The sequence below is a fragment of the Diadema antillarum genome, unplaced genomic scaffold (genome assembly GCF_040938485.1).
Source record: "Diadema antillarum isolate AM-2024a unplaced genomic scaffold, OU_Dant_1.0 seq00000675_RagTag, whole genome shotgun sequence".
Taxonomy (NCBI): domain Eukaryota; kingdom Metazoa; phylum Echinodermata; class Echinoidea; order Diadematoida; family Diadematidae; genus Diadema; species Diadema antillarum.
Window position 1 is genome coordinate 1798507 of NW_027271581.1, and position 14356 is coordinate 1812862.

General features: G+C 36.8%; 1 protein-coding gene across 1 annotated transcript; it reads right to left on the minus strand.

Moving 5' to 3' along the window:
• Nucleotides 1-10588: 10588 nt before the first annotated feature.
• Nucleotides 10589-11899, minus strand: LOC139737008 (uncharacterized protein KIAA1958 homolog). The gene has a single exon (XM_071647682.1). It carries the CDS (start codon nucleotides 11897-11899, stop codon nucleotides 10589-10591), a length of 1311 nt encoding a protein of 436 aa, XP_071503783.1.
• Between the last annotated feature and the right edge of the window lie 2457 nt (nucleotides 11900-14356).

The window sequence follows — 14356 nt, forward strand, 5'->3', positions numbered from 1 at the left end:
CAAGCCGAGACAATCATAGTCCAAGGTTATTTCTATAACCATTATTTCCCTTTCTCCCGAAAAGAATAGTGATGTGATTCACCATTTAAAGCAGGGAAAATACTTCTTTAAAAAATGTGTTCACTTTATAATTATGCGATTACAGTTTCTTCTTTACAGTGTACCAACCGTGATATGAGTATGTGCTACTCACTTTTTCACTTGTAAGGTACTTAATTTCCCAATGGAGAATGATCACTTTTCTTCTATACCGCCTACCCCCCCCCCCCCTAAAAAAAAATAGATTAACATGGTCGAGTGAAGACAATGAATTGTGGAACTATATGGTCGGATGAATTTAGTAAGGTTTCACTATAAAAGACAAGCATTATACATCGCTCACAACACCTTATAGAGTGTCTAAGATTTTCCGTTTTGGATGATTTAGGGAATTTCTCAGTGCTTAGAATAATCTGCAAATACATGGCAACCACAGGATCTGGTCAATCAGCATAATGGTCTGTTTTATCATTAGTGAACAGTTTACAGAAAGAATGCGACGACTTTCGACGAAAAATACAGGATTATGTACCGGGCATGGCGTGGTTTACAACACCTTTTGAAAGCCAATCAAAGGTGAACATCGGTTTGTTCGGTGAAAGTGGTGCTGACAGATCGTGTTTCATCAACTCGCTGAAGCGTGCTCTCACTGGTAAAAGATATTCATTTTGCTGCTTTTTGAGGGGTAGAGATGTATTTTTTTTTTCATCTCTCACGGTAATGCGACTGTTCTTTCTTTCTTTTTTGAGGGTGGGGGGTTGTGGAAAAAAAGTATATAATTCCAATAAACACTTGTTACAATGCAACCAAAATTGTAATACTTCCTTATCAAACACATGTTTTTTGTCTGCAGACCTATCATTAAGTTTCGACGATTTGTTGTATGTCGTTGTTCATACTCCAACACCTAGACCATAGATTCTTTACCAGCTCACAGATAAATCAGTAAGATTAGTGAAAGGGCTACGTACAATGTAAACATAGTGCATATAAGTAAGGGAGACTGAGAGAACATTAAGTCTGCCGGAACGCTATGCCCATTTTTAGTTGCACCGTCATATTATGATGATTATGTACATTGTACCCTGACATCCCGACCCCCTAAAAAAAAAAAAACACTTATTCCCCCCCCCCCACGACTTATGTTTGCTTCTCTTTTGTATGCAAGCTGAAGGTTACGGAATGCTTAGCAGCTAGTGCAATGCATAGTCTGTCGTGTGTGTGTGTGTGTGTGTGTGTGTGTGTGTGTGCCTGCCTTTGTGCACACTCTCATCTATTAGATAAGAAATTTGTGTTTATGACAATAACAAAAAAAAAAATCACGGGGACAAAAGACCAAGGAACACTGGAAGACATTGTCAAAGCTGCGGATGTATAGAGATAGAGAGGAAGAAAGAACTTTATTCCTCTCCCTGAAGGTGTAACTGTTCTTGGTTCTGTTTATATTCAATGGACAGGAAAATACTCAATCGAAAACGCCAAAGGGTACGTAGAACATCCAGGAGGGAAGACCAATCACATATTGACTGGAACAATTGATTTAATTGACACCTGTGGAATAGCAGACTTCTCTTCCGAGACTTTGGAATGCCTTATGGACGAAATGCGTGAGTAAACTTGTCACAGGAAATTCAGTTATTAATCCTGGAATCACTCATTTCTACATGTTACCTACAAAAAACAAAACAAAGCAAAACAAACAAACAAACAAAAACATCCAAAGAGCTAGATAACAGCGATTCATGCGGCCGACGAACTGGACGTATTGAATAACATGAGTCGTACACCCATGAGTCGTACAGCCCTCGAGTCACATACCTAAACAAGTATATCAGGCCCACGAGCAATGTGACGAGGAACATTTTAGGCAGAGAAGGTTTACCAGTTCGTGGACCCCTTTTTTATTGAGTGTGTAGCTCATAGACTGTATGACTTGTGAGCTGTGTAACTCGTGGACTGTATGAGTCCTGCGACTGTCTAGCTTGTGATTCGCACCCAAAAGAAAAAAAAAATGTGCCACTGTCAGTGTGTGCATCGTTATTATCACTATATACTTTCCACGCAGTCACCGTCAATATGTGATTGCTTTTACACTACCACATCCTATCAACAAACAGTTTTTTTTTTTATTACTAGTATGATTATGTCAAGTGTGTCAAAGATAAACTTTTTTAAAAGGCTGGTCACTTTGTGCAGTGACGTCCGCTTCTCACACTCTTCCATCGTATTTTTGCATTGATTTTTCACTTCACGAGTGAAGAAGAGCTTGTAAACAAACTGTTGACGAGCTATCACTTCGAGAACAATCCTTGGTTAAAGAAAAAGAAGAAAAGAGAAAGTCTGCAAAGGACTTTAGTCTGTTAGTATTACAAATCAGTTGCTCCAAATTGATGGTGAGATGACGGTCAGTATAAACGTAGCCGTCAAATCTGAAATCTTAAACAATTATGTTTTGCGAATTCGTTGTATGTCGTATAAATTTCAAAATAAATATACAAATTGCGATAGATATAATGATGTGTTTAACAATCAAAATGATTACTTTCTTTTTTTTCTGCTCTGTCTTTTTTGTTTCCAGATGGCATATTTACAGTTAATAATATGACCCTTGTCAAAAGAAAGGATGCAATGTGTCATTGCGCTGTGTATGTTTATCATCACAGGTGAGAGATTAATTGCAGATCATGTTCCCAGATATTTTTGATAATGCAGTCTCCCTTTCTAAGCAAATATTTATGATTACCACCTATATGACAGATATTTAGATATTCGTTTGGCCACATGCTAGTGTTGATGATATTACCACAAACCAACATAAAATGAAAATGCATTATATGCATTGCATAGGAACTTTCAGTGACATAATTAATCCCTTACAGCAATCCCCTACTTTTAGCAAGAAATGGTGCAATTTCGATGTCACCATAGGGAGATGGTAAGGAGATACCCCTCCCTCATTATACACTCACACGATTTTGACAGATAAGTGGAATTCATCCAAACTTTTCTAAGAACTCTGTTGTCACACTTTCCAAATATAATACCATAAAAGCCGAGAGGAAAATAGCAAAATGTAATAACAAACATCTATTTATAAGGACTACAGTAAGGGTGGTTTTTTTTTTTCTCACACGTTTTTATTCATACTAACAACTGTAAGTGTTTTGATTTGGAGAAAATAATACTTTCCTTGATTCACCAGACGGTTCTTTTCTGCTGTAATATGAGAAGTACGTTTTTGCGAGTTTTCGAGGCAACATTATGGAGTAGCTAAAAATTTTTGTTAGCAGGGGAGTGAAATAAATGGACCTACTATAGTGTTTAAGAAGTACCGGTCGATCCTTGTCGTATATGCCCTACGGTCTAGTGGGAGAAATATATTTTTAATGCAGTCCAAGGTTATCATATTTTGGAGACGTTCTCGAGTTTATGATGGAGGAGGCGAAAAGGTAATTTTTGGAGACGAGTTATTTCTTTTATAGGTCATTCAATTCGTTTTCTTCCAGATCCCAAATGTATATTTCCTTTTATTTGACATGTTTGAAGACAAAGAAACAAGATACAACATATCAAATATAAACTTATTGGAATGATAAAAAAAAATCAAATCAATATCACATGATCTCTTGATATTGTCAGGCCAGACACCGGAGAAGATGCGATGAGGTTCATCGAAAAATTTTGTCGTTTAATGGCGCTGTTTCCAACCCGTAAGTACATAGTATCCTACACATCATCATCCATGTATCTCAGAATCCATGCTTGACGAAACAGTTAATGTGGTATAGATTAATATTGCCAAACTGATCTTATTCCAATAACTACAGATTGTATTCATATTAATGAAGTTATCATGGTCCACTTCGCAATAGAACCAAGAGAAAAACATGGTTCAACTGCTAAAGCAAAATAACCGGAATAAGAAATTTGCATAACGCTCATAGTCAAGGTCCAGGATCTCTCCAGGATCATGCTGTCTTCTTTACCAAATGCTGAGTAAGTGTAGAATAAAGTGTTCAGCTATTTTTTTGTGATACGCACTTTTGCAGTCGTGTTAGAGTCTAAATGTGTTCTTTTTTCACGACATGTGTTTTCAGATGATACTAACTTAAAAAAAAAACGAACATGAGCTCTTTTATATTTCAACTTAATTTGAAGAGCTTCATGTGACCTTCGAGACAAAATGAGTGCCGTGGAGACTGTTTTCATTCAGTTCGTGATTGTTGAAGGTTGATAAATATTGTAATACAGTGCAGTATTAATAAGCTTACAGAAACAGGCAGTTCATTCGATAAGAACCCTTTTAACTTTCCGACATCTAATCACCTCAGAACTATGCATAACCGCGTTTACCAGCACGAGTTTATCGTTACATGGAGTCAAAGACGCTTGTGTTCCTTTGACATTATAGTTACATTTCATTTCTGTCTCAGAACTGTTTTGCGCCACTTGACTTAAGGCTATTTGATTACTGATTCCCTAAACTAGCCAATATTTTGTGAATAGTATCCCATGGGTCTCCACCACCGAGAGAAATGCCACTCCATCAGACATCAACCCTATGATTTTAAAACGATAAATCTTACGCTTTAAAAGTTGTATTTTTTATGTGTGTGTGTGTGTGTGTTTCTAGGTACACCATCGTTAATTGTAATAACGCACAAGAATGAATATGAAGATGCAGAGGCTGTTCGTCGGGAAATGATAAGAGTCACAGGCTGGCGGAGAGAACTTATCTGGATTTTTGACAACTACACCCCATCAAATAAGGAGGAAGACATTGAAAAAGATATTGCGTATCTACAATTCCTCTGGTTGGTCCTGAGGGGTTGCGACATTAATATCCTTTATTGCTCGTAAATGACGTAATCTCTCATAGTAATAATGTTATTTCTAACATTATTAAAACAAAACAAAGAACAAAATCAGATTTTGTTAGAAATCTGTTTACAAAGTGCGTATATTATACCTGTATGTAATTAAGCCGATCTATTTTTTTTCCATATACAGTCAAACCTGTCTATAGCGGCCACCCAAGGGAGACGGAAAAAGTGGCCGCTATAGACAGGTGGCCGCTATAGACAGGTAATCCAACTTTGTGTGCATTGCTTACATGTACATGTATCATCGGTGTATCCTTACATATTCATGTATGTGTGTACGTATGCACACACTGTGTGTTTCGTGCATTTAACCATGCCGGTGTATATGAAATTGTTACACAGTAGTATGTGTATTGTCGTGAAGATAACTTAACACCAGTGCATTATTATGACTGAATGGGGGATGAATGCAGCGGTGGCGGTCACTGAACGTTGCCCGCACGGCTACAAAGCAGAAAACATGCTGAATTATCGGCTCGGCTACGGTTCCATTGGTTTTTTGCCCGCTATAGACAGGTTCAAATCTACCGCGGGAAACAAAATTTGTGGCCGCTGACCGCGTTAGACAGGTGGCCGCTATACACAGGGTCTTTAACAGGGCTTTTCTCTCGGGGGGATTTTTCAGTGGCCGCAATAGACAGGTGGCCGCTATAGACAGGTGGCCGCTAAGGCAGGTTTGACTGTACTCATAATATATTGGCACGTAAAAATGAAAATATATATCTTATGGGTGAGTGTAATATTGATATTTTACACTCTAAATTGAATAATAACAGTTTTGAAGAGGATGGCTAGTAACTGATCAGTGGGAATCAGTGGGAATGGTTGGAGGTGATTGTTCCAATCCTTGTCGGATTCATTCAAGAGTACATTAAATGTTTATTGTTGTGTGAAATTATTTGATTCAGAATGGTCTCATATTCAAGTAATGTGCAGTTTAATGCTTCCAGGTTAGCATGCCTGTAGGCTTACAGTGACGGGGCGATCGTTACCGGGCAGGTCACGATCGCCCTGTCACTGTACAGGCATTGATTTGATCAAATACAACCTCACTTTGGAAGGTTATTAAGGATCTTTTGAAAAAAGAACACACTACCTGTTCTAAAATTAATGAAAATGGATATGAAATTGCGGCCCCAAATGTGATTGCTATTTCTTTTCACATTTAGAATCTTCTATGAATATAATCGACAGTAATTTTATGCAGTATCACTTCGTAATTCTCTTTTTTTTTCTCACCAACTTCATACTATGAAATAGATAGCATTGTAAAACATCTCAAATCCAACAAGTCTTCAGGTTACGATGGCTAAAGTGTTTATCTCTTTAAACAAATTATTTATTCTATCGCACTCCCACTAGTACGCATGCTCCACTTCTCTCTCAATTCATGCCGCTGCCCAAACTCACTTGAAATTGCAAAGTGATTGCCACCCATAAAAAAACGATCAAACACAACTAAATTGAATATCGCCCAATATTCCTACTTTCAAGCATACCACATATTTTTTTGAGAAAATTGTTTGTAAAAGATTTTGTTTTTTTATAATGAAAATGAAATTCTTATTCCGAATTAATTCGGATTTAGAAAAAAAAAATCATTCTCCAGATTACGCCATTATTCACCTTTGTGACAAAGTAGTTGAAGCTTGTATCAATAAGGAACATATCATTGGAATTTTTTAATGACCTGAGTAAGGTATTTGATATATTGATCACAAAATTCATATTCGAAAATCAAAACATCACCGATTCACCGATTATTTATCTAACCGTGACCAATACGTTGATTTTGATTCATGTTCCTCCAGGACATTAAAAAAAAAAATTGTGGAGTACCACAAAGGTCTATCTTAGGCCCTTCTTTATTTCTCAACTATGTTAATAATACAGTTGTATAACCAATGTTTCACCAATTTTAACGTTCATTTTGTTCGCAGACGATACAAATTATATGTTATCCACACATAGAGATCCACAGATACTTATCATTACACTTAATTTTGAATTGTGAAAAGCTTCTTCTTGGTTAAAATGCAATAGATTATATTTGAATACTGATTAAACTAATTTCATACAATTATTTCGTAAAGTTCATTCTTGTGATATTGAATGTAATTTATACATTGATGGGTTACCCCCTGTAGAAGAAAGGTCTACCAATTTTTTGGTGTAATTATTTATGCTAATCTTACACGCGTACCTGGAATAAATATATAAACAATAAAAGTAGTATTATATCGAGAAACATACTGGACTATGCTATGGGTATATTCTAACAAGACAGTTCACCTTCTCCAAAAAAGAGCACTCCGCACTTGCACAAACTCACATTATCTTGCAAACTCTGTAATATACGAAATTCATACTTTGCAATGCGCAATATTCATGTACAAATACGCATCCAACACCCTTCCTTCCTCGTTCCCCAACCTATTCACTGTGAACTCCAGCGTCCACGCTTACCCAACTCGACATCCCAAAGATTTTCATCTTCACAATTTCAAGCTAATGGTAGCTCACAAGTCAATTAGACGCCATAGACCAGACGTTTGGAACAATCTCCCTGAGCAAATCAAGGCAACCACTACATTATATCCTTCTAAGGCACTTGTGATAAAAATATATATCTCTTGGATCGAAATATTGCAATGTATGAGTGATAAAAAAGAATTTGGGGTTTTTTATTTTAACTCGCAAACAGTTTATACCGGCATATTAGGAGTTAAGTAATTTGCTGCATATTAAAATTGATATTTTAAACAGAAATATGTAACAGACAAATATATGACACAAAAATACATTAGACACAAACCCAATTGTGTATTACATTCAGAAACGTTAAATTAACAGAATTATGTTTCAAGGCATGCACAGCACTGCACAGCACAGCACTGCACTCACCTCAGCACAGTATTGTAGTAAAAAAATGCATGTTGTAAATAAATAAAAGTAATTTACTGCATATTAAAATTGATATTGTAAACAGAAATATGTAACAGACAAATAGATAACACAAAATACATTAGACACAAACCCAATTATGTATTACATGCCCAAACGTTAAACTAACAAAGTTGTGTTTCATGGCATGCACAGCACCGGATGCACAGCACCGGAAGCACAGCTCTCATCTAAATACAGTATCATATCTAATGAATGCCTGTTGAAAATAAATAAACGATAACTATTTTGAATTTACCTTTTATTTTTGACCTCACACATTTCTACGATATTTTGAATTTGATTATGTATTCTATTTTGTAGACACGTCCGTTATAGAGTTATGTAAATCGAATTTAAGTTTCGTATTTTACCCCGAGGCCTCGATCCATGTGAAGCTGCTGCTATGATCGCGGTCTCCTGCTTTTTTATTGTTATAATAGATAAAAATGCTCAAATCTAAATTCAATTCATTCGAATTCCCCTTTTTTATTTTTTTCTGAAATTCCTTTATTGTAACGACATGCCATATTGTGAATGAATAATCAATCATTATTTATACCATTTACAACTGTTAATTCTACGATTCTCTTCTGAACATTTTTTGTGAGTGATGTTATGCTACGTCTCATACGTTGAATACTGTCATGTTCATAGTGTATGTATACATGTACATGTACTTTGTATCAATTTGTAGGACAGTGTGCTGAGTTATACGTCGTGTATTGTTAATTTCTTAATATATGAATTATTTTGTTATGATTTATTTGGAAAAAGGCAGAAATAAAAACAAACGAAACCAAACAAAGCTATACTATTTCAGATATTAATGAAAAAAAAAATGTGTCTTTTGATGAATCATGTCTTTGATCATCGGTTTATTGCTACATTCGAAGCTTAAGAAATAAGTGTGTCGTCTTTCAGGTCTTTTTTTTAAGACTTTTGTCCACTCTTTGCTAAATGCATGCCAAGAGTAATCTGACATTGAGGGCGTGTACCGATATTTTTGATCTACACAATACGTGTGCGCATTTTTAAGTGTGTTCCGTGTGTTTGTTTATATACGTGTGTGTGTGTGTGAGTGTGTGTGTGTGTGTTCGTGTGTGTGTGTGTGTGTGTGTGTGAATACGTAGACAGAATATAGATTTCTCAGTTAGAAAGTTTCCGATTGCAGTTCATCTATCATAATTTCAATTTCAATATTTCATTATATATCAGTTTATTGCAGCATGTACAGATACAACACATACCGGTACTCATAAAAAAGAACGTAACAATCTCAGCATTTGAAAATCTAAAGGTTTAGGGTCACGCTCTTTATACTATATGTGATATTATTTTTTAATAAAGATTTGTTTTGTTAAAATGACTTTCACTCCCTCAGTCCTTCTGACTTTGCTCTTCATTTGAAAGTTTCCCGTTTATGATTTGTCTCATCCGTTCAACTAGTAGTCATAAAAAGAGTGTGACAATCTCAGCATGAGGAAATCTTAAGATCTAGGGTCACGTTCTTCATACTATACTCAATAATAATCGTTTTTTTTTTTTTTTTTACAGATCTTTGTTGATATGACAACATGACTCATTTCCTCAGTCATTGTGACTTTGCTCAGCATTTGAAGACTTCCCTTTTATGATTGTCTCACCCGTTCAGCTAGTGTTTATTTCGGTGAGTATGCCCGTTATCACCACACAAGGTTGAATACAAATAATATAATGTATGTATATATGAATATATGCTTTGAAAAGGCGCTAAATTAATCATTCTTTCAATCGATCTACAGCCTCTTGGAAGCAATCTCTTCATATACTGTATATATTATACGAATAATTTATGAGTTGTGAGTGCATAGGGCACGAATATCGCACGAGGCGCGAGATGAGCCACTGGTCTATTCAACAAGGCGCGCAGCGCCGCGTTGAATAGACCAGTGGCGAATCTCGCGCCGAGTGCGATATTACGTGCCCCAATGCACGAACAAAATCATAAATTATTCGTTTTATACAACACCTTGTCCTGTCCCACCGTTTTTTTTTTCTTTAATTAGTTGGTCTAGACTCTATCTCTATTAGACCTATATCAATAGAGCCTGGTCTGTTAGATCTAGCCGCGACATTCTTTATTAGACTATTGTTAGACTAGTATTATTATTAGTTACCTATTATTAGTAGACTATCTACTTTCTAAAGTGCAGTGGAGAGAACATGGGTCTAAACGGGTCCTACTCTAGTAGCCTAGTGTTTTTCTAGTAGAAGTCTAGGCCTAACTAGCGTTAACACTAACTTAACTTTAACTGTAAATAAATAATATATCGTCTAGGCCTACACCGTCTATAGAATTTTAATACCCCATTTCCGATGATTTTGTATTTAAAAACATAGACAAGAGGTTTTAGACTAGAAAACAAAACAAATCAGTTTCTCACCTTTTGACGAAGGCTTGGTATTGCCATTTGTAGCGGATCCAATGTCAAGTCAAGTAAAAATCCAAGATCCAACAAGTCAATAGTAAAAATCCAGGATCCATGTGAAAATTATTGATGATGCTGAACATATTTAGAGTCTAGTATCTAACGTTAGACCACAAACGTTAGACCTCAATCTTAATAGCTGAAGTTCTAACGCTAGTTCATATTAAGTATGAACAGTTATTTTGAAATCCAAACTTGAAAGCAAAACGAAGTCAACATATGTACACTACGCACAATTCCTTCAGCCCCAAATTAAGTTTTGTTGATGAAAGTCACTGGCCCGTTGAAATGAAAGTGCTGGACCGTATTCTTGCCAATTTTGGTGGTCGATGAAGATGACGACTGAATGTTTATGTTGGACTGAATCAGTTCTTGGGATAGTGTCAGATGTCCTTCGCCGTCGGCATCAACAGCACCTTCGATCTGGTTTTGGACTTTCTGTAGGTCAAACACAGCCGAAACGACCGTTCCTGCATGTGACACAACATCCCCTGGTCCCGCATTTTCGTTTTCGTTTCCACCCTCTGCTAGGCCCTTTGCTATGTTGGCACTCATTTCTCTCTTCCTGAGTGCACTGGTCTTTGCGTAATGCTTCAGTGAAGATTCGGCCTTGTGTCCAGTGACGGTCATAATATCCCGGCTCTCGAAACCTGCATCGTTCAGCGAAGTTACGGTCGTGGCTCTCAGACTGTGGTTGGTATACTTGGTGATCCATCCAGCTCCTACTGCGATTTTGTTCATCTTGGATCCAATTGTATTTATTCCAAGAGGAGCGTTGTCGTACCACGGACCCACTTCTGTTGGCTTAGATTTGGGTCTCTGCCAGAATGCGGTACAAGATGGGTTGAGTAGTTCCTTGTACTTGACTAGACTGTTGACTGGACATTTACGAGAACCTTTGAGTTCGTACATCCGACCTCCAAACTCTTCGTTTTCATTTTCTCTCCTGGATTTTGTGAAAGTGTCGCGACGCTCAAAATAACGATTTCCGAGTTCATCTGTGTTGAAGACGTAGTCATCAGGCTTCATATCTCGGAGGGACTCTCTACCTCTTTGTCCGAAGTAGACCATGACGTCCATGAAAACTTTGTTCTGCAGCCCAAGTGGTGTATCAATATCAAGTTGTCCACTTTCAGCTATTTTCTTCATGTCTTCCCTGCTGATCGGATTCTTGTGTTTTACACAGCCTTTTCCCTCTTGCTTCAATTTTTTCATCATGGCTTTGAAACACTGTTGGCTTTCAGGGAAGCTTTCAGAACAAGTAGTGTCCACACCTCTTGAGATGAAATGCTTGGAGATCCCGTACTTGATACTTTGCATACTTTTCTTTGTATACAAAGTACCATCATCCTTCCCGAGGCCAGCGTAAAACCTGCACAAGAATTTGTCCAACTCCACTACTGTCAAACTGTTCACAACGTCGATCGATTCATATCCAACCAATTTGGCAAATTCCTCGAGTTTTTTAAGTGAATACCTTATTACTTTCTTCGTGTTTGAAGCATCACAATCCAGAAGACCTTCTAATTCCTCGTCAGTTAGTAGTACAAAGTTGGTCGCCATTTTGCAGAGTTAGGACGCTAACGTAAACACAAGATTGTATGATCTAAAACTTGACGCTACAAATAGGCCTAACGTTTTGGTTCTAACGTTACACCCACTACGAACTACTCTGTACACACAAGTACGTCTGCACACCATACCACGCAAAATGTAGGTCAGCTGCACACATTAGCCTACGCGATACGGTGCCCGGCCGCGCATCCTGTATGTGAAAGGACGTAGCTAAGCGCAAGCTAGTACAGGTCACGCCGTACCTGCGGAAGCGAACCGTGCATTAGTAGCCCCCCGCGAAGCCGTGCTATAGCACCTTCGAGCCGTGCTATAGGCCCACGCCAGGGGCCTATTGCATGGCTGTCACTCTCAATGAGTTTGATAGGTATTTTCTATTGAATGTCATGTGACATGTTCTTGGCCAATCACAATTCGACATCATTCTGAGGTGTTGTATAAATATATATATATATATATATATATATATATATATATCTTTATATATTATTATTATTATTATTATTATTATTATCATTATTATTTATTACAATTGTTTCTGGTCAGTTTTCCCTTCCTTGTTTCAATATATATATATATATATTGAGGGCGAAAGAGAGAGAAAGAAAATGTGTACAAATACACATCGACAATAGCTTATTTCAAATGGTTTTCAAACATAAGGGTCAAAGAATTCCCAAAACATAATAAAATGATGCTTTTGAGGATACTCAACCTCGTTTAACTTAAAATAAGCCAAAAAGATAGTAATTACTCTTAAGAACTATCTTAGTATTACTAGTACTGCATTTGTCTCCTTTGCCACTATTGCCTAGTACATTGATAGCAACCTTTGATGACTATAACACCAGAATTCTTCTGTTATTATTACGTACACATTTACGTGGAAGCGAAGGTCTATTATACCGTTCTGGAAGAAGGGGAAGATGGGATATAATTGCTAGAGTATGAGTATAAAACACGCCAACGATACAGGTATTGCATATTTCCTCTTTATTGATTAACCTTCTGGCAAGAAGTAGCAATGGTAATCCCAGCTTGCGATGTTAAGCTCAAGAACGCAACGTTCCAATAGTTGTATATTTTTCATATTTTTTGTATACTCGTTGAAGGTGTTTTTCATGGCTGCGTCACCTTTGCCTTTATACCTGGTTTATTCTTCATTACTTTTAGTTGTGTGTTTCCCAAACTTTCATTTTGTAATTGTTTGCAAATGTAAATTATACGCGACGTATATCCAATAAATGCAGGAAAAACATATCGCGCACGCCCCCTTTCATGTCATGTATTTTAATACGTGAATTATGTCAGTCTCTTCAGCGAAGCTCATATGAGTAGACCGCATTTGTATAATTTTTTAATGTTTTTTTTTTTAATTCCTTCGAGTCCGTTTCTTTTTTAAACCGATTTATCATGACCATACATAGGCACTAGCATAAATTCACAACATTGTGCTCTTTCGTTTTTGCTCTCATGAACTGTATTTAGTACGTGAAAAAATATACATGACACCAACCTGCAAATGACTGTCAAAAATTTCCCCCTAGCATTTTTCACTCGTGAGCAATTTCTCAGATACCTGAACGAGACCCGACGTAGAAAAAAACGTAGAAGTCAAATGTGGCGGTGCATCACAAAAACAACAAAAAGTAGCACTCCCTGATTTTACTTACGCTAGGACTAAAAAAAAAAAGTAAAACTGGTCAACGAAATCAATTCCACTTTTTCATAATTTCCTGAAAGAGCTATTCTTTTTCTACATCATTCTTGAGTTTTAGATCATATAATAAATGGGAAAGTGTGTATTCAATTTTTTTTCTACAACTCTCTCTCTCTCTCTCTGTCTCTCTTTTCTTTTTTTGTTTTAATGGAGGAGTGTGATCAAGTATGTCTTACAGGCTCCTTTTAATTCTTGAAAATTCTTTGCACACTACACTTTCAACTCTAATTCCTTTGGAGACGATTATGCTACTGTTTTGAAAGTTGACATTAATTATGGAGAGAATGTGTTGATTGATCATTCGTATTTTCAGCTGAATCTAAAAATCTCTTCATTTTTGCTTCTACAATAGTTTACATCCTGTTTTGTCCTATTCATCGCACAGGTAACACGTCTAAGCCAAGATTAATCACCTTAAATAAACTCATTCCTTCAGGGCCTTTTTTTCTCAGTTCACACTTGTCCAGAATGTGTGTGTTCTTTAAAATTTTATACAGGTTAGGGGAGTCCATTTTAATTGAGTTAACATCATTTTAATGCTCAGAAATCTGTTCTTTCAGAATCTGCTCTTAATCCATGTCTAGGGACTTTTTGTTGGTGTTGTACAGGGTCACAAACATTCGTGATAAAACAAAAGGGTCATCCCACGATGGATCGACACCGATGAGTCATACGGCCCACGAGACCGACATGGAAAACAGGTTCATGAATCATACAGCCCATGAGAT